The sequence below is a fragment of the Lactuca saligna genome, chromosome 2, assembly GCF_052625555.1.
Source record: "Lactuca saligna cultivar CGN05327 chromosome 2, ASM5262555v1, whole genome shotgun sequence".
NCBI lineage: Eukaryota > Viridiplantae > Streptophyta > Magnoliopsida > Asterales > Asteraceae > Lactuca > Lactuca saligna.
In genome coordinates, this window is record NC_136418.1 from 133900987 (window position 1) to 133926788 (window position 25802).

The following is a 25802-nucleotide window of genomic DNA, read 5'->3' on the forward strand; positions in this document are numbered from 1 at the left end:
ATTTGGGGGAGCTCACTAAACTTCGTGCTTACAGTTTCAGTTTTGGTTTCAGGTACTTCAGCTAGCAAAGGAAAGAGCTCGGGATGATAGCATAGCACACACCAAAGTCTTTTTGGCCTGGGAGATTACTATAATATTTTATCATATGACTTTGTCACAGTATTTAATACGATGTTTTTGAGATTCATGATACATGGTTTTCTTATAATTATGTATGGTTTATGGTTTTATAATAATTTTCAAAACGAAATTTTGGATTGTATATAGTTGGTCCGCACCTTAGCCTTTAGCAGAATGTAGCAAAAAGGGCAAACGACTCGGGCGGACCAGCCTTGTGCTGAAGTCCAATAGACTCGGGCGGACTAACATTCCGCTAAAGGCCAAGGTGGGGACCAACTATATACTGTAGGCAAAAAGGGCAGACCAACTTCTTGTTGAAGGCCAAGGGCAGACCAACTTTATGTTGAATGCCAATAGGTGTATGCATTATATATGTATTATGGTATATGGTATTTTAGGGAACTTACTATGCTTCGTGCCTACCAAGTTTAATTTAAATGTTTTCAGGTACTTCATTTATTTGTGAGAGGGGCAAGGTTCGACTGTGCACATGCGCATTCGCAACTAGGAATGACAACGGGGCGGGTTCGGGGCGGGGCGACATATCCCATACCCGAACCCGATATTTATATTTGTCCCCGAACCCGACCCGAAACCCGACGGGTTTCTTATCGGGGCGCCCCGTCGGGGCTAAAAATATCCCCGAACCCGACCCGAAACCCGATATAGACCCGAAAACCCGACCCGAAAATGGTGGCAGATTTTTTTTTGGAAAACTACAATGAAACAATTAAGAAATTAAAACCTTACAATGGCTTAAAATACAAATAAGTTCTTAACATAAGTGAACCAAACAGAAATTACTAAAGTCTAATATTGTAACTAAATTCATCACAATAGTGGGAAGAGAAGCGATAGTGGGAAATTGGGAATACGTGATGGGATTTAGGGTTAGAGTCTTCCGGTGGTTGAAATGGGTTAGAGGGATGAAATATCACTATATATATATATATATATATATATATATATATATATATATATATATATATATATATATATATATATATCGGGTCGGGGCGGGTCGGGGCATTCATACCCCAATCCCTGCCCCGAACCCGCACTAAAAACCCGATAATGACCCGAAACCCGACCCGATACCCGATAAGAGTGACTCGACCCGACCCAAAATCTCCGAGGTTCGGGTTTTCCCGTCGGGTTCGGGTTTTTTGGCCATCCCTATTCGCAACATGTTTCCGCAAAATGTAATTATAACTATGATATATTTTAATAAATAAAAATGAAAATTTTGGGTTGAAAATCTCCGGGGTTCGAGTTTTCCCGTCGGGTTCGGGTTTTTTGGCCATCCCTATTCGCAACATGTTTCCGCAAAATGTAATTATAACTATGATATATTTTAATAAATAAAAATGAAAATTTTGGGTTGAAAATCCAGACGTTACAGGTTAGGAATAAGTTTTCTAAGATCATGATCTTACATATGATTGTTTTTCACTTTGCAAGACCACGATGATAAGATCGGATCGAGATCAATATCCTACCAAATTGAAATAATTATAAGTTTAAAATTGAAAAGTACATCTATATCTACCTATTCACAAGTTATATTATGTTCGAAAATCATGCAACATGATAATTGACGCATTGATATCATTTTCTCCATTTATAATAAAATTGTCTTCTTCTCATATAGCTCTTAACTAGTGGAATAAAAGAAAACATGGTGCAATAAAAGAAAACATGATGCATAAAAAAACATATATGTCAATGATAACCAAACCACGTTGTGATGCTATACGTGACTATGTGATATGAATTTTTTTTTCATGCTCAATAGATGAATTATGATATTTAATATCAAATAGAAAGGACAATTTTTGAAGGTCATGCTTTGATTTAATGAAGTAGTATGTGAAATTACTTTTCTAGTAACTAAAAAAAATCACTTTAGAATTTACACTTTTAGACACGAAAGACGAAGGATGAAATTGGTTTTGGGACCGGACCGAACTAATCCAGAACCGAAAAATAAATTTTTAAGAAATCGAGAAACAAACCAATTTACATATCTAGTTCCTATACGCTTTGGGTTGGGGTCTATTTTCAAATTCCTTTGTATTCGGATGAGATAGATTCCAATGGTCTCTACATATAATCTTACACGCACCCATTACTCTACTCGTAAATCTACATCTTTTGTCCATAGTGAAAACTTTAATTCGGAAGACTTATGACTTATTTTAAAATATAATGGATCATCCATTGATCTTATGTTAATTATGACTTATTTTAAAATATAATGGATCATCCATTGATCTTATGTTAATTTGTGAATGGGAGAATCAATATAAATCGATAAAATGTGTGTTCATTTAGGTAATGCGCTGGAGGTGTTAAATGGATTGTCAAAAAAGATTGTGATTAATGCTTTGATAGGATTTATTTGTTTTTTTTTTTAAATGTGGATTACTTCAATTTTCAAAGAGAAACTAGGTTTAGGAACAACAAAACTATCTATTCCTCTATGGAAGTAATGATTATCCATATGCAATGATGGTCAGATCACGAGCATAAGGAAATGGGATGAGATGTAAGGAGAGATAAGGAGTTAAAGGAATGAGAGTATGTGTCATAGGTTTTCTTGAGGTCAACCCATTAAGAATAAATATAGAAATGGATAAGGGAATAGTGGGGTCTCCGATCTCTGTTCACTAATCTTTATTTCAATCTCTATCTTCATTTTTAATAGGAACCAAGGATTCCTAGCGGGGAATCAGAGATTTATTTTTCTATTTTAAAATAAAATTTTTTAAAAAAATTTTAAATTTCAATTTTACTGAAACGACCCAAAAACACGACCCAAAAATTTTCGTTTTTCCATATAATCAAAACCATAATATAAGTATCATAATATAAAACATACGCGATGTATCCCCAAAACATAATAAAATATTGTGCGGAAAACTGTATCATACTACATCAATCCAAAACATCAAGAGACATCCCCAGGATAAAAGCTATGTTGTGGTGTGTGCGATGCTGTCACCCCGAGCTCTTCCCTTTGCTTGCGGAAGTACCTGAAACCAAACTGAAACTGTAAGCACAAAGCTTAGTGAGCTCCCCCAAACTACCACATACCACACAATAACATATAAACACATATTGGGCCTTGCCCACTGCATCGGGCCGAAGCCCGGAAACTGCATCGGACCGAAGTCCGGAACTAACTGGGACCTTGTCCCCTGCATCGGACCAAAGTCCGGAACGAACTGCATCGGACCGAAGTCCGGAACTGACTGGGACCTAGTCCCCTGCATCGGACCGAAGTCCGGAACTAACTGCGTCGGACCGAAGTCCGGAACTAACTGGGACCTTGTCCCCTGCATCGGACCGAAGTCCGGAACTAACTGCATCGGACCGAAGTCCGGAACTGTCTGACTGAACATGGCATAGCATAACATATCAACTAGCATAACACATATACGACATGCTACATCGGGCCGTGGCCCGGAACACATAGTACTTAACACATAAAACATAGCACACAAATCCTGTTCGAACCACGAAGGCATCGAACATACCAACTACTGCATCGGACCTAAATCCGAAAACTACTGCTAACTGAACGGGCCGGCATTGTGGCCTTAGACCCATTCCTACTGGAAGGAAACTCACCTCGTAAGCTGGCTGCTGAGTGTGTGGCTCGGAAAGCTAACGGCGGCTGCTCCTGAATCTCCTCGGCTACAAGTCCATAAACACACTCAATCAAATACTAAACACTGCGCTTGGGGTAAAATGACTCTTTTACCCTTGGTCAAAGTCAACTCTCTTTTGGGCTGACTCGCCGAGTTGGGCCACCCAACTCGCCGAGTCCTACTCTCACTTTTCACTTTTACTCACTGCTACTCGTCGAGTCTGGCATCGACTCGACGAGTACCCTCTTGATCCAAGAACTCAGACAATCTTCATCCGACTCGCCGAGTCGTACGAACAGACTCGACGAGTTGTTCTTGATCCCAAAAAGATTGCCTTGGACTTGCCGAGTTAATGAACAACTCGCCGAGTCCCTCCATCACTGAGTTCACCCTCAACTCGCTGAGTCCACTCTCTAACTCACCTCGTCCACTCGACACTGATAAAACTGAAGAACTCGGGACTCGCGACCCAACTCGTCGAGTCGTTCTTCCGACTCGCCGAGTTGCCGCCATGCAACAGATTTTTACTCGATTTTGTTTGAATCCAATGCATACAATTGATAGATCTGAGTCCAATAAGCTGATTTACCACGTAAAGTTTCCAACTTTACGTGCACAACCTCATGAATAAGGGAAATAAGGCTAAAAGATGCATAAAATGGGTAGATCTATGGTTATCATGCAATATAACTCCAAAAAGACAGTAGATCTGGGCTCTACAACACCCCAACATTCAGATCCATAGATATATCGACTTAATAAGACGTTCATGCAAGTGTAAGGCTTGGAACAAGCATCAACTAGCTCTTAGGAGAGCTCTAATGGAAGTTTAAAGCATATAACAAGATGGAACTCCGAAAATACCTCAATTAACTCTGATTTGGCCTTGGATCTTTGCACTACAACACTTCTCCTTGATTCTTCCTTCTTCTCCTTCTTCACACCTTCACAAAATGGCACCAAAACACATATAAGTTCTTCAAGGGAGGTTTAAGGCTCTATCACTGCGTTCTCAGGGTGAGGGAGGCGAGAATGGGGGCTATAAGGTGGTATAAATAGTGGGCAACCCGGGGAATTTAGGGTTTCACCCAGACAGATGGACTCGCCTAGTCAGGGATATGGACTCGCCGAGTCCCCGGCTCACGCGTGCCCTCAGGCGCGACCCTACTCGGCGAGTCAGGCTAGAACTCGCCGAGTCCCTCTTGAAAAACTCACTATAATTACCAATAAATCAACATACCGGGAACGGGTCGTTACATTTACCAACATATCATAAAAGATTTTACAAACCATAAAAATATTCGTAAATTGTAAAAACTTGGGAAATCTGCAAAAAAAAAAAAATCCCTATATTTTGACTCTGATGACAAAAAAATAATCATTTTTTTGCAATTTAAACATTGAAACCGGTAAACAATTGAAAAACAACCATTGTTCCTTGTACTCGATTAGTGTCAGTTTTTAAGATTAATTTGCAAAATAAATAAAAATAAAAATAAAAATCTTTGATGACTTTTTCTTTAATAAAGTTAAAGTTTAAGCAATTTTTTCTAGAGATTTTCTTTTGTATATAGACTAAATTTATTTGAAGAAATCTTATATTTATTAATTAAAATCATAAAATAAAGATAACATCTACACCCCTTTCACACACACACAAACATATTTTTTATTATTAAAAAACACAATAATGATAAATTATATATCATTTTTGGGATTTTTTTTAGGATTCTCATTAGCAAATACCATTACTACAATTATAAATGTATCATTTAAATATAATTCATATAAGAGCTCCATGATATATATGTGGTCTAGAAACACACTCCTTACGAAATATCAACAAAAGTCCTATTAACTATATTTAACATGTATTTTCATAAGTATTGTAGCTCGTGTATTAGGGTTATTGTCATAAAGCCCTCATATTTACATGAAATGTGATGTTATATCCTAAGTCCAAATTTGTGTTCATAATGTCTCATAATTAGGTAAGTTTTATCATTTTGGGCTTTTTATCATGTTGCGAAGAGAAAGAACAGTAGGTGAACGATGGTGATGATGGTAGGTCAAAGATGAAGAATACAGAAGATGAGTTGGAGATGATGTTGATGATGGTTTTTAACCATAAGAATATCTTATGTGCTCATACAAACCCTAATGCTTGGATCTAGGTTTCTCTATTGTACATGCAATTCATCCAAGACTATAAACCCTAATTCTAGCATATGATAATCGATATTAACATAATAATGGGTTTAAGATATTACCTTGATTGTTACGTAGCAATAACAATCACAAATCCTTCTTGTAATGACTTTAGAAAGCTTAGAGTTACAAATGTCACTCCTCTAATGGTTCACAAACACCAAGAGCAAGAGAATGAAGAGGAGAAGAGAATGAAGCTGCCCAAAACCGTCCAAAATCCTAGAGAACAAGTTCACCACATTTTTGGGGCTTAAGGGTGTTATTTATACATGTAGGCTATTAGGGTTTTAAACTAGGAAACCCTAATCTTACTGCTTAAGCCCTAAGCAGCCCATGGATTCCTTTCTTAAAGGCCTTGGACGATTTCTAATGGGTTTCCCTATAGAATTCATCCAACCTTATAATATCATGCAATCCATAGCCCAATTTCAATTATCTTATAATTACAATTCCAGTCCCTTAAGTTTAATTAATCTCTTTTAGCCACAAACTTAATTCTTATTAATTCTTGACTAATATTAATTAAACAATATGATTTCTCCTTTAATATATAATTCCCATAATATATTAATAAATCATATTTAATCCTTGCTCTCCATAATTCATCCTATCAAGTTGCTTTGGTGAAGGCAACCCAAAAGGACCATGCACCATCGGGTCAAGTACATACCAAAATAGTTATGGACTTAGACACTAATCCAACAGTCTCCCACTTGGATAAGTCTAACAACTATTTTGCGTATGACTTCAGAACCTGATCTGCAATCGTAGCTTTCCGAAGCCGCTGTCAACTCTGATCCTATCAGATACGCGTGTTCTTTAGATAAGGGATCATATATTCCTCCATTCTAGATATTGTATAAGACATGATTTCAAATCATTATTTCTGTACTATTTCTCGATTTCCGATTTATGACGACTGACTAATTGAACAAATCAAATTAGCCCTAGCCCGGACGAGCATTTACGTTTGTCATCACTAAATCATCGAGAGGCCCAAAGATATCGCTTTTATCCTACTTTGGATAAAATAAACGAATAAACTTGGACTTAATGTTTGCTTGTACTCACTCACCGAATCACACACAACAATATGTTTTATAACACCAAGTTACTGGTGTGTTTACATATCATCAATATGCAACCGACTCGCAAGATACAACTCACACATCTCGGTTTCAAGAATATAAGATGTTATCGTCTCACTAGTCACTTGTGATGAAATCCATGAAGTGATCCCAGTGAGCGTGGGTTTAATCCAATGCTCAAATCATATTCATAAGCACTCATGAACGTTGCAGCAAACATTTGCTTATGTCTAATACTCTTTAGACAATCCACACACCAATTCACGACACTCTTCATTCATACCTACTTCCAACATATGAACGACTGTGGCCCGTTCGAATAATTTGACTATTCTAAACCAATTAAATTATTCAGGAAGTCAAAACATGCAAAGTGAAACACAAGGATAATACTAATCCCATATGGCCTCAAACCTTTGAGTATAAATAAAACACCTTTTATTTATCACCATATCGATTACTCATTATTTGTTGTTTCAGGTAATCAACTTTTTACTTGAATTATTACAACACTTGTCCCATGCTCTTAGCATGCACACAATGTTTACCTATGGTTCTTAGTTTATGAAATAGATCAAATGAACACATTTCCAATCATACTCATTTCACAACTCCAAATCCTTTTTCATAAGCGAAAGAATATCAAATTCTTGCCACTTATAGAATATGTTAGATTCTAACATCTTATGCAATGATCCTTTTCGTAATGTCATAGCACAAAAAGTCACAAAGACTATTGCCAACGATATTATAAAGTCCTCTATCGGAGATTGTTACAATACAATTCCTTAGATATGATGTCTCTCACTCAAAGTACATTCCTTTGAACAACCTTTTGCATAAAAGTTTCTAATCTAGACATAGATTTTCAATATTCAATTCCCAATATGGACACGTTTCCATATTTTCCATATGACAACTCATTCTTAATAGAATCTTATCTATTCATAATAACATCGATATGGTCCATTCAATACTATACGTCCAACTACTCACAAGTGACCAATCCTCGGCGAACTTCGGATTATCCCTTGATAGTTGTTTAATTATCTTAGTCAAAACCGATTCTTGTCCTTCTTCCCTCTAAATGCCCTAGACATTTGGAAAATTTATAATGGTCAAATATTATAGCATTTGCAATCGATCCTATACCCGAAGCGTATGGGACACGATTCATAATGTCTTACATGAAGATTTGATACTTTATTAATCTTCTGCCATAATATTTTATGTGCTACGTTCTCACAATTCGAATTATGAAGAGGAATACCGTTATCATAATCGAAATTTAAGAACACACTATATATCCTTGACTAAATTATTAACATTCCACAACCTAAGCCTTTAGATTTGAAATGAAGCATAATATTCTATCCCTTAATTATAGCAAAACAACTTTACAACTCTTACAACTTTGCAAAGTATGACTCTTGTTTTCTATAATTAATATTGCTAACTTGCAGTACTTGCCTTAATAATCATACAATCATAACATTTATGCTCCCACTATCATGATGATTATTATAAACATAACACTTATGCTTCCACTAGCTTTGACATGTATTCAGAAACAGCTTAACTTTCAGAAAAACAATACTTATTGAATTTCTTAAGTTCATGTTTCTAATACCTAATGCTTTGATTATCCTTTATCTAAGCTTATACACATTTGCCTTAGATAGCTCATATGTGTGTCTAAATAATTAAGACTAATTGTCAAATCTCACAATTTGAATCATGGAAAGGGATACCATAACCATAATCGAATTCGAGAATCCAATTTTCATAATCACTATCTTCTCGAAATCTCTTTTCAGTGAAAGCATTTCCTCACAGTCATTTTCATGAAGGAGGAAATCTTATGAAACTTAGATTTTAACGGTGTATGTGTGTGTTCCTATCCGTGTGAATTTGTCAAAACCAAAGTTTGCGACAAATCCAAACTCATATGGACCGAACATTATCAAATTTTGATTTCTTGCCTTATGGTAACACGGCTGCCCACCATGTCTTCCAAGTAGTTAAGCAGCTCACCTTTTCCTATCAATGTACTTTTCATTGATCAATGTCCTTGCCTTTTATGCATTCAAATAAGAACTCATAGAACTCACATGCATAATTAACTCAATTGGAATGGCACAGAAACAAAACAACGTCAACACGATAGGTTATAAACCTCAAGTCGTGTGCTAGTGATGATCAATAAGGTCTATTTTGATTTGTTCTTGAAACCTTTCAAGACCATTAAGACTCCCACTGACTCTTCGACATATAAGATTCTCTTGTCAATAAACATTTCTTGACAAATATTCAAGGGTTAGTGTAGTTTTTATCAAAACACTTCATAAATAGGTCCTAGTTGGTCTTTGTCTTATCCAAGACATCACAACTTTCCTCATTTGATGAATGTTATAAACCTTCTTATTACTCAATGTCACAATCTTAACTCTAAGACTTGTTTTGGAACGAAGTATGATTGACTTCTTGATTTAACCATTTCTACAATCCTTGATTCCTCTTCTTAGACATACAATTGTACTAAGACTCACTTAGAGGATCAATTGAGATATGGTTCTTAATCATTAAGACCTATCATAAAGCGTAAAACGTACTCTCCCTTCTTCTTAGAATGGAGAAACTTTTATCTTTCTGCCTACTTGATTATTCTTATTCATTCTGCTTATTGATTTAAACTTTTACAATCAATTCAGAATTACACTTAATCTTATAAGTGTAATCATATTCGCTAAACTTTTAGTAAATCATGACGAATATCTTTGTTACTCTTGTGGTGGACTTGATCAACACATAACCTAGTGTACTCGATCTCCTAGTCCTTTCACTTGACACTTTGTCAATGAATTAGTCTAATTTCCAAATGTGAAAGTTTATTCATTCATCATACAATTCTTGTTGTACGATTCCAAATCTCTATCCAATAGAAACTTGTGCGATGAGGAAATTTCCCTACTTGGTAAATTCTCGACATTTCCACAAACAACATAATCGAGAGTCATATCCATTTGTTGTAAATATACGAACATCAATTTTTCATAACGATTTCATTGCAAGGAAATCAATAAATAAACACGTCAAACAAAATTTATTTTATTTATAAAAGCAGCGGAAAACATTTGTCCTTACAATGCAAAATCAACTGAAAAACTATGTAATAAATATTCCTAACAACTCTATCTAAACTCAAAATCTAATCTTCGAATCCATGTCTTCGTGATTAAATCCATCTTGCTATTTCATCAAGCTTCCTCTCTTTTCATCGATCCTGCAAGACATTCAAATGTAATCTTATCACATTATATATTAAGAATCAACGAATAGGAACTTAATCGAGTTAGATATCGGATTTTACCTGAAGTACAACCATACTCTTTGACTCTCCCATCTTCTGGACTCTTCAGGCTCTTAGGGCAGACTTGTATCCAACGCCCTTTCTCTTGGCAGAAAACGCAGGTCGGTTCTCCTAGAACGTCCTCGGAAGCATGGTTGGTTGACTTTCCCAACGAATACACTCTATTGCTTTGCCAAATCATTTCTAATTCAGCAGCAATGAGCATGTAAGTTAGGTCAATGAGGCTTTCGTCATGATCCATCATATAATACTTTCTTTTGAACTCATTATATAATTCGGCAAGTGACTGCAGAACCCAGTTCACAGCCAACTTATCCGGGAATGACACACCCAACATTCTCAACCTATCAATGTGTGATTTCATTCCTAGAACGTGGGCACACACGGGTTTACCATCTTCATGTTTCATTTCCAATAGGGCTTTAGTGACATTGAACCTTTCAATTCTTCGTTCTTGTGGATTAGGGAGAACAACGGGAGGAGTAGGAGGAAGTGAAGCATGATTTCTTGTTCCTCGATTGAATCGTGGAATATCATCTTCATGTGGAAATCTTGTTCCACGGGATTTGGGAAGACCATAGTTGTCGAACTTTGACATCTACAAAACGGGAGAAAACATAAATTCCAGTTAGTTGATTGATTGAGTCCTTAATAAATCACCCAAATGAGATATTAAGGCTAGGACCCAACACAATATGCTACAACCTAGAAAAAGGATGTCGTAATCTAGTTGCAGAATATTTGAAGGTAAGTGAATGACGATTCACTAATTTTTCACCATGAAAAACGAAAAAAGAAATTTAAGTTTTAAATTTATGAAAATTCCTAGATCCTTTGAGATTCATTGAACATTTCAATGGCATGTTTAAATCTCGATATTCCCCTCTTGTTTGTGACTGGGATGCCGAGGGTCACAAAGCGGGTGTGAATAACCATGCAAACTTACATGGTGCCCTCACATGTTACGGTCACCGATTCGATGTGCCGGTAAACCACACACGCTCCACCGAACTATGACAAACATTGAGTCACCCTTTGCTACCTTTGCTTAGAACCATTTAGTGTGCCGGTAAACCACACACGCTCCACCAACGTCTTCGCAAGGGCACAAAGTGTAATTTCATGGAATAACATCAATTCACTTTTGCCTAAAGTAACTAAGATTGGGAATTTGTAAAGCATTTAGTTACTTTTGTACTTCATTATACTTATAATTGAAGGTTTTGTCCTATCCTACCCGTTCGGCTAACGATCCTCCACTAGTCAAGAGTGCGGTGGGTAAGAGTGGATACCCATTCAATCTCCATTTTATAGGCAATTTCCTTAAACACCCCTTATAGACCAGCTTCGTGAATGAGGCCTACTAACGGTAAGACTGACTTTTACTCATACATACATATATATATATATATATATATATATATATATATATATATATATACATAATGTTAGACTTTTAATGTTATATATAGTATATGGTGTATTTTACACTTTTAAAATACTAGGTGATCAAATTTAACGATTATACTTTTAATTCAATTAAATGTAAACCAAAACTTTTATGGATTTATTAAACCTCTTTTAATTATACGCCTTAATTAATTAATAAAACCATAAAGGTGTGATATGAACTTTTCAAAACAATACTAGGGTTTTAGAATTTAACATTCATAGATTAAACTTTTTAATCAAAATTTAAATTCCAAAACTTAAGGACAAGTTTTGAAACATTTCAAAAACTTAAGGTTTAGAATTTAAATATACATCAAAATTAACCTTTTAATCAAAATTTAAATTTCAAAACTTGAGGGCAAGTTTTGAAACCTTTTCAAAACATTAAGGTTTTAACAATTTAAATTTCAAAACTAAACTTTTGAGTTTAAATTTAAACTATAAACCCTAAAGGAGAAAATTGAAACTTTTCATAACACAAGGATCAAATAACAAATAATATAAATTAAACAATTAATTTCATCATTATCTATATTTGACATAATTTCAATTTCTTGCAAAATAAGTTACCCAATTAAAACAAATAATCAACTTTAATCATATAAGGAAGTTATTATTTAATCAATTGATAATTATCTTGTATTTTGGCAAGGATATTCATTAAGAAACAATAAAATTTGTATTTTATTGGTTTAAAACGAATATGGTAATTATCCTTAAGCAAAACAGCAACAAAATCTGAAAATCCCTCTGTCTGACGCTCCGACTTGCCGAGTCACACTTTGGAATTCGCCGAGTAGGGCTGACTCGCCGAGTCCAAGTAGTAACTCGCCGAGTCAGGTCGAACAGAAGGCCAGAAAATGATTTTCAGCTACATAATGCATCAATACAATAGAAACCAACCTAAACTCTGATACCACTGATGGTTTTTAACCATAAGAACATCCTATGTGCTCATACAAACCCTAATGCTTGGATTTAGGTTTCTCTATTGTACATGCAATTCATCCAAGACTATAAACCCTAATTCTAGCATATGATAATCGATATTAACATAATAATGGGTTTAAGATATTACCTTGATTGTTACGTAGCAATAACAATCACAAATCCTTCTTGTAATGACTTTAGAAAGCTTAAAGTCACAAATGTCACTCCTCTAATAATGGGTTTAAGATATTACCTTGATTGTTACGTAGCAATAACAATCACAAATCCTTCTTGTAATGACTTTAGAAAGCTTAAAGTCACAAATGTCACTCCTCTAATGGTTCACAAACACCAAGAGCAAGAGGATGAAGAGGAGAAGAGAATGAGGTTGCCCAAAACCGTCCAAAACCCTAGAGAACAAGTTCACCACGTTTTTGGGGCTTAAGGGTGCTATTTATACATGTAGGCTATTAGGGTTTTAAACTAGGAAACCCTAATCTGACTGCTTAAGCCCTAAGCAGCCCATGGATTACTTCCTTAAAGGCCTTGGACGATTTCTAATGGGTTTCCCTATAGAATTCATCCAACCTTATAATATAAGGCAATCCATAACCCAATTGCAATTATCTTATAATTACAATTCCAGTCCCTTAAGTTTAATCTCTTTTAGCCACAAACTTAATTCTTATTAATTCTTGACTAATATTAATTAAACAATATGATTTCTCCTTTAATATATTATTCCCATAATATATTAATAAATCATATTTAATCCTTTCTCTCCATAATTCATCCTATCAAGTTGCTTTGGTGAAGGCAACCCAAAAGGACCATGCACCATCGGGTCAAGTACATACCAAAATAGTTATGGACTTAGATACTAATCCAACAGTTGATGGGTGGATACCTGTGTTTTGTGGTGAAGATGGTGTTGTTGGTGGCAAAGGGTGGTGGTGGTGACGAAGTGTGGTTGTGGTGATGTTTAAATACGAGGGATTTTATTGTAATGGTGGTCGACTAAGAGAGTGTAAAACCTGATAAAAGGTTAAAATGAAAAACTTGACAAATGTGAGGCATTAATGAACATAAAAACAGACTTTTGTTGACTTGTCTTAAGTAGTGCATTTCTAGGCCACATAGTGTATAATGAAGTTCTATCTAGGAATAACAAACCTTGATACAACTTTATTTTCTGAGGCGTCGTTCGATTGTGAAAAGATATTCGGTAAGTTGTAGTTGTATGGTAAACGTTTTACATCCAAGACCTAAAAATTCAATAGTAAAGTAGCATTTGGCCTAGAAAAAAGACACTTCTTGCAGCAAATCAACAAAATTCTCTTAAATTATGTAGGGTATAGATGATATTTATGATATTACTAACGATATTTATTAAAGAGAATAACAAAAAATTCCAAAAATGATATATGAATTATCATTATTGTGTTTTTTCATAACAAAAATATCATTATTGTGAATTCATTAATAAATAAATATAAGTTTTCTTCAAATAAATTCAGTATATATAAAAAAATCTCTAGAAAAGTCTTTAAATTTTAACGAAAAAGTCATCCATGATTTTTATTTTTGCAATTTAACTCTTAAAACTTGCGCTAACTAATTACAAATGTTGTTTTTCAAACGTTTACGGGTTTCAATGGTTAAAAAAACAATAGCGACTTTTTTTATAAACAGAACCAAATACAAAATGTTTTTTTTGGCAGATTTTCCTAGAAATTATAAACAAATTTTCTACCAAATTTAAATACATACATGAAAAATCGAGTAGAAAAAAATTATGATAACCAGAGAGAAAATTTATACACGAGGTTAAATTAGATAAATGATTAAGAAAAAAATTTAATTTCATATATATATATATATATATATATATATATATATATATATATATATATATATATATATAGAGAGAGAGAGAGAGAGAGAGAGAGAGAGAGAAAGAGAGAGTGAGTGACGATGGACCGATTCAATAAAAAATATATAAAATTGAAAGCATGGTCATTGTGGTATGTCAAAACTAGTAAGTTTGAACTTGTAAGGGTGATCTAAAAGTTTCATTTTGTTGTGAGTTTGGCCCATTTTATTTTGATTTTTTAATAAAATGATGATTTTGTCCTTGGTGTTTTCTTTTTTCAAATTTTTATTACAAAATCTAAAAAAGAAAAAAAAAAATACTCATCTCTCTCTCTCTCTCTCTCTCTCTCTCTCTCTCTCGTTTTGACCTCCGGTGAAGGAAGGGAAGGAGGAACCGGCGATTTCACAAATTCCCACCCTCTTCCTATTGAAGCACCACCCAAACACCCTCAGTTGCTGCTATTTCCGATTCCATTTTCCCTATTTTCTTCCTTGACTCATCGGAAAAACGAAACAGAAAGAAGGTGGTTGTTGCCTCCGTTCCAGCCACACCTCCTCCGGTTGTTCAGAAATCCCACGAAACCCCCACCCGTTGTCGTTTCCGTTCTCCTCCTTTTTTTAGTCAGACCGAGCACTGATGTTACTCTTCATTGGTCGACTGTTACCGTTGTTTCCTTTTTCGGTTTGATTGTTGTCGGAGACGACGAAGAGGCCAAGAGGATCGCTGGAAAAACAGGGTCACCTTCTTTGTGATTCCTCAACCACCATCGATCCACCCATGTTGTTGCTTATGATCGTCCTCTTCTTCTCGATTCGCCGTAAGGAGATGTTCAGATCTCGACGACAACTTCGTTCTGCTTCAGATATGTTCATCGATCTGCAGATTTCTTGGGTTCTTGAGTTCGAAAAAATGTTTTTTGTTGTTGGAATCATGTTAGAAAACAAACACATAGAAATGTTTTTGTTCCTGAAATCATCGATTTCTACTGTGCTCTTGATGTTGTGTGTATGAAAGAGATGGAGTGTATTGATTGATTTTTGATTCAGATCACAAAAACAAACATATGTTGTAGTTTTATCTCCAGATCGAATTTTCGAAAATCGAAGCATCAAAGAAATGGATTTGAAACACACACACACAAGATGACAAGAACACATACAAGAAATTTGGAATATGAACACATACAAATACAAGATATGATCTCAAGAACTCCAATTTCTAATTTTTTGTAAGCAATAACAAGTTTGGGTTGTAGCATACAACCTACTAAAGATTTTTCAGATTTCTCTCTCTCTCTCTCTCTCTCTCTCTCTCTCGAGAGAGAGAGAGAGAGAGCGAGAGAGAGAGAGAGAAAGAAAGAGAGAGGGATTTATTTTTGGTTTTTTGTAATAAAAAAATTAAAAAAGGAAAAATACCAATAGCAAATAAGTCTTTCAAAAAAGTTTTGAAAAATTTGGACTAAACTCGCAAAAAAATAAAACTTTTGGACCACCCTTACGAGTCCAAACTTGCTAGTTTTAACATAGAAAAGGAACCATCCTCGCAATTTTATCTAAAAATTAAAAACCATATGGAAGAAATTTATACAAATTGAAAACTTTGACTAAAACTTCAATTTTCCACAAATCATATGCACCATTTTCCGAAATTAGTATATAAAATATAATTTTGGTTTTCATGATACATCCAAGGAAAAATTGCTTTCAAAGACGGTGACTACAAGATTATGGTCCATTTCCACTCTTTCACCTAAGAAAAACCGTCCCTTATATTTTGGATTTATTTAAGCAACCCTTTTCACAAATTTCAAAACCCATCAAGAAAAATCATTTCTCTACATGGATTTATTCACATTTGACCCGATTTAGTGTAAACAACCCCCATAAACGCACACACACAGACAATGATGGAGAAGGTGTATGTAGCAATCGGAAATGACGTACAAGAAGGGTTTGCAACTCTCGAATGGACACTAAGAAAATGGTCTTCTTCTCGAATCTCCATTGTTATCCTTCATGCAGATATTAACAGGGACTTCGTTTACACATACTGTAAGTTCATCGCACAGTTCTCAATTTTGACTTTTTTCTGTATCATTTTGACTCACACGGTTTCCTGATTCAAGATGGAAAACTCCCTGCAAGTTATGTGAATGATGAGAGTGTCGAGTTACTCAATAAGTATCAACAAGGAAAACTGAACAAGATTCTACAGCAATACATAGATTTTTGTGGCGAGGTGAAAACAGAAACTTTAAATATCGAGAAATATGATGAACCAATACACAAACGGATCCTGCAACTCATATCAGGTCTTCGAATATGCAAACTAGTGATAGGAGCTACTTTCTTCAGGTAATCCTCATGGTAATTGTGAAGAAAATTTTTCGGTTATACTTGGGTCGATTATACTCTGTTCTTCGTTTCCACAGGAAATTTGGAAATTTAATAATGGGATTAAAGAAAATTCAGCAAAAGAAGCCTGATTTCTGTGAATTATACTTAATAAGTGGAGGGAAATTGATCTTTTTGAAAGAAGAAAATAATGAGGGATTCATAGAAGACGATCAAGGGGTGATGATAGCTAAATTAAACAAAAAGAGAGGTAGTTTTAAAGGTTGGATCGGAAAAATGTATCCAAAAAACCCAAAAAGCCCTCGGGATTCGCCTTCTTCTTCATCAAGCGCGGATTCACCTTCAATTTGGGAGAGATCTGCAGAAGAGATTGAAAAGTACTTCAACAACTTGCTGGATTCAAATGAAGATGAAGAAGAATCAGAAATTGGGCAAGCTTCAAATGCTATTCTGGAGAACAATGGATTCACAGAACTAGATATACCCCAAGATTTGGTAAATTTCTCATCGTTTTACTGGAATAGTTATGTATTTAGGTCAAAAAAAGAATAAACCAAGAACAATTTTCAGAATTCGAGACAGAAAACTGGATTCCTGAGAGTTAAAATAGGTGAAGCGAAGGACGCCATACATTTGAAGAGAAGAGAAGCCAAAGAAAGCGTTCAAAGATATTCAAAAGCGGAATGGGCGATTACCCTTTGTAATTCAAGGGTAATTAACTCTCATCGATTTCTTATTCGATTCTGTTTTTGATATTACTTTCTTGTATAAATCGAATTCTGGGTTACACAGGTGGATGATATTGAAGCTCGATTAAACGAAGAAACCACAAAACGAGGAGATCTAGAGAAGGAATTAGAAATCGTTACAGAGCAACTCACCGAAACCCGGAATGGAATCGAGCAAACCAGAAGTACGATTGATTCCACCTTCGAAATCCAACGAGAGCTTTCAAACAAACTCAAATCATCCACACTCTCAAAATCCCAATCCGAAGAACAATTAACGAAAATGATCCACAAACGTGTTGACATGATTCAAGAGATCGAAAAACTCCGGAAACAAAAAGACGTCATGCAACGAAGAATCGAGTTTTGCAGAGATAAAGAAGCCATAGAAGCAGTTGCAAGATTGAATCATTTGACCTTTTCTTACAAAGAGTTTACAACCGATGAGATCAAATCAAGCACTGAACACTTCTCAGAACATTCCAGAATAAAATGTTCTGGGGATTTCACATACGTGTATCGAGCTCGAATCAATCATACAACAGTTGCTGTCAAGTTATATGAAGTTTCAGAAGAAGAATTTGGTAGCAAGGTAAAGATTCTAAGCAGATTACAACACCCACATTTGGTAGCCATGTTAGGATTCTGTACAGAGCTTAAATGCATCGTATTCGAGTATATGCACGGAAGTTGTCTCCGGAATGTTCTCTTCTCCAATGGTCGGAAGAAACAAGCTTTAAACTGGAGATCCAGAGTCTGTATTGCAACAGAAGTTTGTTCAGGGTTGACTTTTCTCCATCTATCCAAACCAAAACCCATCGTTCATGGCAATCTGAACCTAACCCACATCCTTTTGGATCGAAATAATGTTGCAAAACTACATGGGTTTCGGTTGGATTCTTCATATAACGAATCTGATATCAGATCTGATGTTAAAGATTTCGGGAGTTTGGTGTTACAGCTGCTAACCGGAAGAAATTGGAGTGGGATTCTCGATGAGGTAAATGAAGCTTCGGTTATGGAGGTATTAGATCAGAGAGATGGAGAGTGGCCATTGCAGGTGGCTATGGAGCTTGCTAGAATAGCAATAAGGTGTTCAGGTGGGAATACAGGGATGACAATGGTGATGAAGGAGATGGAGGAGTTGAGGAAGAAGGCGGATGAAGTTGGAAATAATAAGATTAGTGTCGATTTTGATGAAGAGACTGTTATACCCTCTTTCTTTTTTTGTCCTATATTGCAGGATATAATGAGGGACCCACATGTTGCTTCAGATGGATTTTCGTATGAGCTTAGTGCTATAGAGAGGTGGTTTGGAATGGGGCATAATACGTCGCCATTGACAAACTTAGAGCTAGAACACAATCGGCTTACTCCTAATCATATCCTTCGTTCTTTGATTCAAGATTGGCATAACAAAAGATCGATTTCTGTATCATAAACTATATGTAAATGTAAGTGTAAGTGTAACTATACAAAATGTATAAATGGAGACATGGAGTTTCTTGATCTTGATCATGATGATAATTATGGTGTTATGATGACAATTGATTAAGAATGTATGCATGTAATGTTTGAGATTAAATAAAATAATCAAGAATCACAATATTCACAATCCAACAAGAAAAATACCACACAATTAAGTTCAAACTTGTTCGATCATATCAAGTTAAAAGCAACATTTCTTCTAAACCTCGCTTTGGATCTCTTAATTTCAATAAGCTTATCATGAACACACCAAGGAAAACTCAAAAAATGATCACGTCTCATATCCTCATTATATCGACCCCAATAATCCGGATGATATGTCACATGATACCAAGCAGATGCTTTTGCATAAACATCATCATCATCATCATCATCATCTCCAATTTCCACATTATGATCATCATTGATCCCCTTCTTAAACCAATTCCTAGCTTCTTTTCTCAAAGACCTCACAGCCAAACCAACCACTTCAGCATCATTCCTCCTATCAAAAGACCTTGACATTTTCATGATACTACCACTTAATAATTCAGCCTCGGTTTTAATCCCATAATAATCCATCAAATTACCCAATTTGTAATCATATTCGGTTTTAAAATCAAATGCTTCGTCGATATAATACTCAAACCTATTTATTTCCATGTCAGCATCGTATGCTTGTCTTGCCACGTCACGTGTGAAGGGGATGACAAGGCTGTTATGTGGGGCCATGTGTTTGACTTCGCGAAAGAGTTTACCAATTACATTTTGGGATTTGTATGTGGTTTTGTCTGGTTTTTCCATGAAATCTGGGTACTCTTTGACACGGAGATTTGCAGAAATTTCTGTTGGGACACCGGTTTTTGGAAAATCGACGGCTATTGAAAAAAGCTTTGCCAGTTCTACACACGGTTTCAACATTGCTTTTTCGGGTTCTCTGTCTGCAAAGACAGTGTGGGCATTTGCAATGATTCCTAGACTGTCGTTGACTATGTAGTTTGTGAAATACTCCTCCACCTCCTAAAAATTAAAAAAAATAAAAAATAAAAATGAAATATATTCATGTTACATATGTAGAAGTTAGGGTTGGTTTGTTTATTTGTTTGGATGGAATGAAATGAAATGAAATGGAGTTAGTATTGGACTAGAATGAAGTACAATTTATAGTTTTAACTCTACTATATGTTGTTTTATTTACAAAATTAAAAGAAACGAACATAAGAAAAACTCATTAAAACACAAATAAGATTACACTAAATTACATATACCTTAAGTTATATTTAGTAAAATAGTATTGTTGTTTTGATCAAGAATCATGATTTTCGTAACCGACTTTGTGTACATGATAGAATCAAAAGACACAAGCACGGATATTGGTTTCCGAGATTATAGTTTCATATTTAGAAACAACGGATTTATTTAAATTGTTTGGGTAGTTTAAAAATTACTATATGCTTATGAATTAACTGTATTTTTTTAAGTTTTAAAAACACTACGTAATTAATACAGTTTGGTATTTTCGTGATTAATTCTTCATTAGAAATGAAAATTAACAAAAAGAAAAAAATCAACATTCCATCAGGAATGGTCCATTGCATTCTATTAGTCAAAACAAACCGTTATTTTTCGATTGCAATGGAATGAAGAATTCCATCGTGCAAAAACACTACGTTACTATCAAATATTTAATTTGAAAAACTTATACAATAGGAGTTAAAATGTAAAAGTATATGTACCTCAATAGTAACATCATGATCAAGTTGCATAGTTGGTGTGGGGTTATAGTCCATCGGTTCAATTTGCTTCGGCGGAATTAGATCCGAGTCCCAACAAACAAAGTAAATATCTCCATCCAAATCACTCCCCGAGCACTCATTTGGATGAGGCCTATTAAAAAAAAGGAAAACATATTTATACATATTCATAAAACAATATATAAATTTAACTTGAATTATATTTTTACCTATGCTCTTTTTGTGGGAAAACAACACAATCCACCATATGATGTAACCTTGGAACATCAACAGCCCTCAAAACCCGTACATCACCCGGATGCAAACATGGATTTTTAGCAACAACCAATTTCCCAACAACAACTCTACACCTATTACCACCACCATTATCATCATCATCATCATCATCATCATGCATCGTCCTTCTTCCTGCTTCAGAAAATTGTACAAAAACTTCACCATATTCAAGTGTTCGAGTTTCATCCAAACATCCCATCATTGTCCTTCCTTTAGGGACATAAATCCGTGTTTTTGTACGCAATTCTAACAACTTTGTTGCACGAAAAACTTGCAACATCATCGAAAGAAATGGTTCAGCATTAGGCTTATACCCACACGAAAGCATTTCTTTCATAATATTTGTGTTTTCACTAGGTGACATTAGCTCTAAAGCCTCTTGTGCCTTCATTGGCTCCCTTAAAACCGCATCTAATAAGTCCACGACTTCTTTTTGCTTTTTCTCAAAAACATGATCTTTGACTCCAAGAGTGGAAAGAAGCGTGATAAGTTGGCGATTCATGTAACAAGGTTGATACTTGCTTATTGCAAGAATATCTAACTTTGTGTTTTGCGATTCAAATTTACACATGCTATTTCTCAAAGATAATTTCATCGATGAAGTGGGGTCCACAGCCACGACACCTTTATACCCACCATATCGAATTTGAAATGCGGATGGAATAAAGTCATATCCACATTTAATGGATACCCTTTTTGCAAATTCAGCCGATATTTTCCCAATTCCATCAGAAAAAATATATTTCACACCATTTCTTATAACTCCCACATCAGGAATCTTTAAAACTTCATGATGTGCGACACTTAAACTTTCCTTTGAAGAGCCTAAAGATTGACCGAGTCTTGCAGCGTATTTTGCAACATTTTTTATACTACTGAAATCACCCATCCATTCGCGTATATCACCAGCCTTTAATCTACCATTTGAAGCAAACATCCATACAGAATTATCACGCAATTGACTTGATGAAAAAGCAAGAAATTCAAACTTTTTGTTTCCAATAACTATTCCATTTTTTAAAACAGACAAAATCCTCTTATAAATCCCGGTTCTTGTTTTCCCAAATATATTATTCGCACGTGGAGATAAATCCGTTGAATAAAGTTTCTCCAATTCTTAATCAAGAAACGACACACGAATAAAATTATCGACATATTGTGCAAAATGGCGTAGAACACGATTAGACACATTGACTTCTGGCCCACAAAAATAAACTTTTGATGGTGTAATTTGAACCCTTCTCACATACACAAGATCAGAATCAAGTGATATAGCGGGGAATGATCGTAGCCTATTATTGTTTTTGTATTCATCTTTTATCCACCTTACAGGATCATAACAACAATCTTTAACATAGTAGAGTTTTTCAAGAACATATTCTATAGAGCCCATGTGTCTTCTTTGTGGGTCCAATAACTCAAAGAAACTAGAATCAAGTAGTGGGCCCGGGATGCAACCATGTTGAACCAATGCACAAATCTTGAACACTATATTGTATGGGAGATAAAAAGTGGGACCCACTATTGGGACTAGATCCAAGTTTTTGGAGAAACTATGGCCTTTCATTAACTTGAATTGACGATTATTTTCTTCATAATATGGGAAATAACGAGAAAGATTAGGGACCTCAACACCATGTGGAAGTTCCAAACATAAATGAGAAGATTGCCCGATTGAAGAATATGGAGTAAAATCAGTCGCCCTAATCCACTGATCATCAGGAATGTCACTATAATAGTTATGAATGTCTTCTTCAGCTTTTTGAAATATTCTAGGAGCACCATAAAGCTATAAAAAAAATGATTTAGTCACTATAAGATAAAGATAAAAATATAATACTCTAATCAAACTAACCTGAATAACAACAAATTTTGTAGTATTGCCATGTGAACGATGTAGTTGAACTTGGCAAATATTCTCATAAGAGAGTTGCAACTTGTAACAAGTAGTAGAATATGAAATAACAAAGTATAACCTTCTTAATCCAAATCCAAACTTCACTGAGGTATTTTGCATCCTACATAACACATACAAAATCTCCTTTGACACTTGGCAACCAAAATAAAGAGTAGCACCTTCCATCTCAAATGCAAATTGTTTGGGCCTTTGAACTATGTCACGATCCATTACATAAGCCTTTAAATACGTTGTACCAAATCTCAAACGCTTATGATTAGCAAGATCTAGAACATATTCAACTCTTTCTCTTGTTGTGAATTGTACTTTTGCATATGATCTTGACCCTCGATTTGATTTTTTAACCTCTAGTGCATGAATAGTCCCAAGGCCTGTGTAGTTTTCTAGAGATATTTTGATTACATCTGCTGATTCTAAAGTGGGGTACCCATACACTTGAATTGTGTTACTCATGTTGCTTTAGCTGCAATGTGATTGTATTGCATATAATTAATAACCACAACTACATTGAAATCATACAAAAGGCCAAAAAAAAACATATATATATAGATCACACATTTTACTAAGTGAAATTCGTTCTCATATCCTTAAGATTCGATCTGTAAATTTAATTTAGTAGCAGTTAGACTAGAAAAAAGAAGGAAAACAATAACGCTAGCATGAAAATAGACTTAACCTTAATATGCAATGGAAGAGCGATTCATAGAGTAACGAAGATGAAGACGATTTGTGTATAGCTTCGGGTTTGTTCATGGATGTACATCCACAGTGGATAGATAGGGCGACTTTGATCTTCAATTTGAAAGTCTTTTTCTAGAATATTCCCATCGGTTTCCTTCTACAACTATGGGTCCTATATATTATTGATGATACCTTAATAGTGTAAAAATCTTCAATTTAAATGTATTTTTACTTTTTTTTATTCGCTTTTATCTATAACCATATTTTAATTATCTTTATGTTTTTTGTTTTTATATTAATCTTTATCTTTTTTAATTATATTTCTCATTTATATAACATTCTTTTACGTAATGAAAATATATTTATAATAAGTTTTTTACTAAATAGGTGTAAACATTTTCATTCATGGATACGTGTAGTATATATTTCTCCAATATTATATTTTGGCACTTAATTAATGGGTACTCCGTACTTATACACTTTAATACTATATTTCTTTCATTTTATACATCACTTATCTAAAATTAATAGACGATTACGTGGAAACATAACACATATTTAATGTTATCGTTTTATTATATGATAGTTTGCACTTATATATTTTATCTAAATAATAGTTTATTTTCAGTTTTTTATTAAAAATGTTCGATAGATAAAATAACTATTTAAAAGATGTAGTGATTAAATTGTTCATAATGAATTGTTTGCACTGTGGTATTTTTAGTATTTATTAAAATAGTACAATAAGAATATTTTTGAAAAATAGAAGAATATTTTTGAAAAAAAATAAGGATCCTACTAATTGGACCCCATATTTACTTATAAGACCTCTTGTAATTATAGTTGTTTAGTCAATTTTGAAAATTTAACTTTGACTTTGAAAATTTAATATTTTTAGCTTTTTTACATCATTGATATCTACAAATATCAAACATTGAAAACTGTATACTCTTAATTCCTGATTAATTTTCAACTAATCCAACAACAACACATCTAATATAAAATCAAAACATTGTAAACAAACAACAACAACAGCTTCTCATATTAACAAAAGGTAAAATGAAAATTAATGTAAATATATTTTAACACCTCCAGTGAACACCACCACCTCCGGTCCGACCACCGGTGTTCCAGCCGTCGATGAATGTGTGAGAGAGATCGGAAAATGAAAGTGAGAGAGAGAGGGAGAGAGAAACTGTTTGGTGGTGGTGTTCTTCGATCGCCATTCTCTTTGCCGAAGATGAGGGGCGATGATAGTGGCTTCCCTTCGACCGTCAGCTTCCTTCGACCTCCATTCCTTCGCCGCCCACTGCCACTTCCTTCGACCGCCCACTAGCCTCGCATCTCACCATCGAACCCACTGTAAATGAAGGCCATTTATCTTCCCTTCCTCTTCTGCATCGACGACCACTGCCGTCATCCCTTCCTCTTCTGCGGCCGAAGGTAGCCACCAACGATGCTCCCTTTGCAAGTGTTGCTGCCGGATGTTGCTGCCGATGGAGCTGATCTTGAGGATGAGAGATTTGGCTCGATCTTGAAGATCGCGGCCATATAAGAAATTTAGTATTTTAGTGTTTTTTTTAATTTATATGTTGGTTTAGGGTTTTAAAAGTATTGGGTTGGGTTTAAAAAATTAGGCTTTTTTAAAAACGAAAATTGGTTTTTTTTCTTAAAAAAAATAATTCTTTTTATATAAAATTTATTTTAATAAACCTTTTTAGTATTAAAATTTTATAAAATATTTATTTTTATTTGCTTTTAATTTTTTATATTTTTTCAATATTTTAATTATTTATCTGATGTGTTTTTTTATTATTTTTTTATTTTTTAGAGATATTTAAGTTTTTAGGAATCAACTTGTCGGCTAGAGATAAAGATTTTTCTACAAAAACTTCGGCATTTTCCACCAGTCAGGTTATATAATTATATC

The 25802-nt window shown here is 34.7% G+C and overlaps 1 protein-coding gene, 1 long non-coding RNA gene and 1 pseudogene across 2 annotated transcripts; 1 reads left to right on the top strand and 2 right to left on the bottom strand.

Moving 5' to 3' along the window:
- Window positions 1-16488: 16488 nt before the first annotated feature.
- LOC145031686 (uncharacterized) lies at window positions 16489-18034 on the bottom strand. Its single transcript, XR_013677001.1, has 2 exons — window positions 17930-18034; window positions 16489-16831 (listed from the first exon to the last, which is right to left on the bottom strand). It is a non-coding gene; the product is annotated as an uncharacterized LOC145031686 (long non-coding RNA).
- LOC145031685 (U-box domain-containing protein kinase family protein) lies at window positions 16598-19314 on the top strand. The gene is made up of 5 exons (XM_078980287.1): window positions 16598-16745; window positions 16820-17048; window positions 17126-17543; window positions 17619-17759; window positions 17841-19314. Exons 1-5 carry the CDS (start codon window positions 16598-16600, stop codon window positions 19215-19217), a joined length of 2313 nt encoding a protein of 770 aa, XP_078836413.1. The 3' UTR covers window positions 19218-19314.
- A 9-nt stretch (window positions 19315-19323) lies between these two features.
- On the bottom strand, window positions 19324-23644 carry LOC145031684 (putative RNA-dependent RNA polymerase 1; annotated as a pseudogene).
- Between the last annotated feature and the right edge of the window lie 2158 nt (window positions 23645-25802).

Bases quoted from the DNA above. Each gene is read 5' to 3' on its own strand.
- LOC145031685 (XM_078980287.1), top strand. From the start codon at position 16,598: ATGATGGAGAAGGTGTATGTAGCAATCGGAAATGACGTACAAGAAGGG. The intron at 16,746-16,819 runs GTAAGTTCATCG...TCCTGATTCAAG, and splicing joins GGACTTCGTTTACACATACT to ATGGAAAACTCCCTGCAAGT. The intron at 17,544-17,618 runs GTAAATTTCTCA...AACAATTTTCAG, and splicing joins TAGATATACCCCAAGATTTG to AATTCGAGACAGAAAACTGG.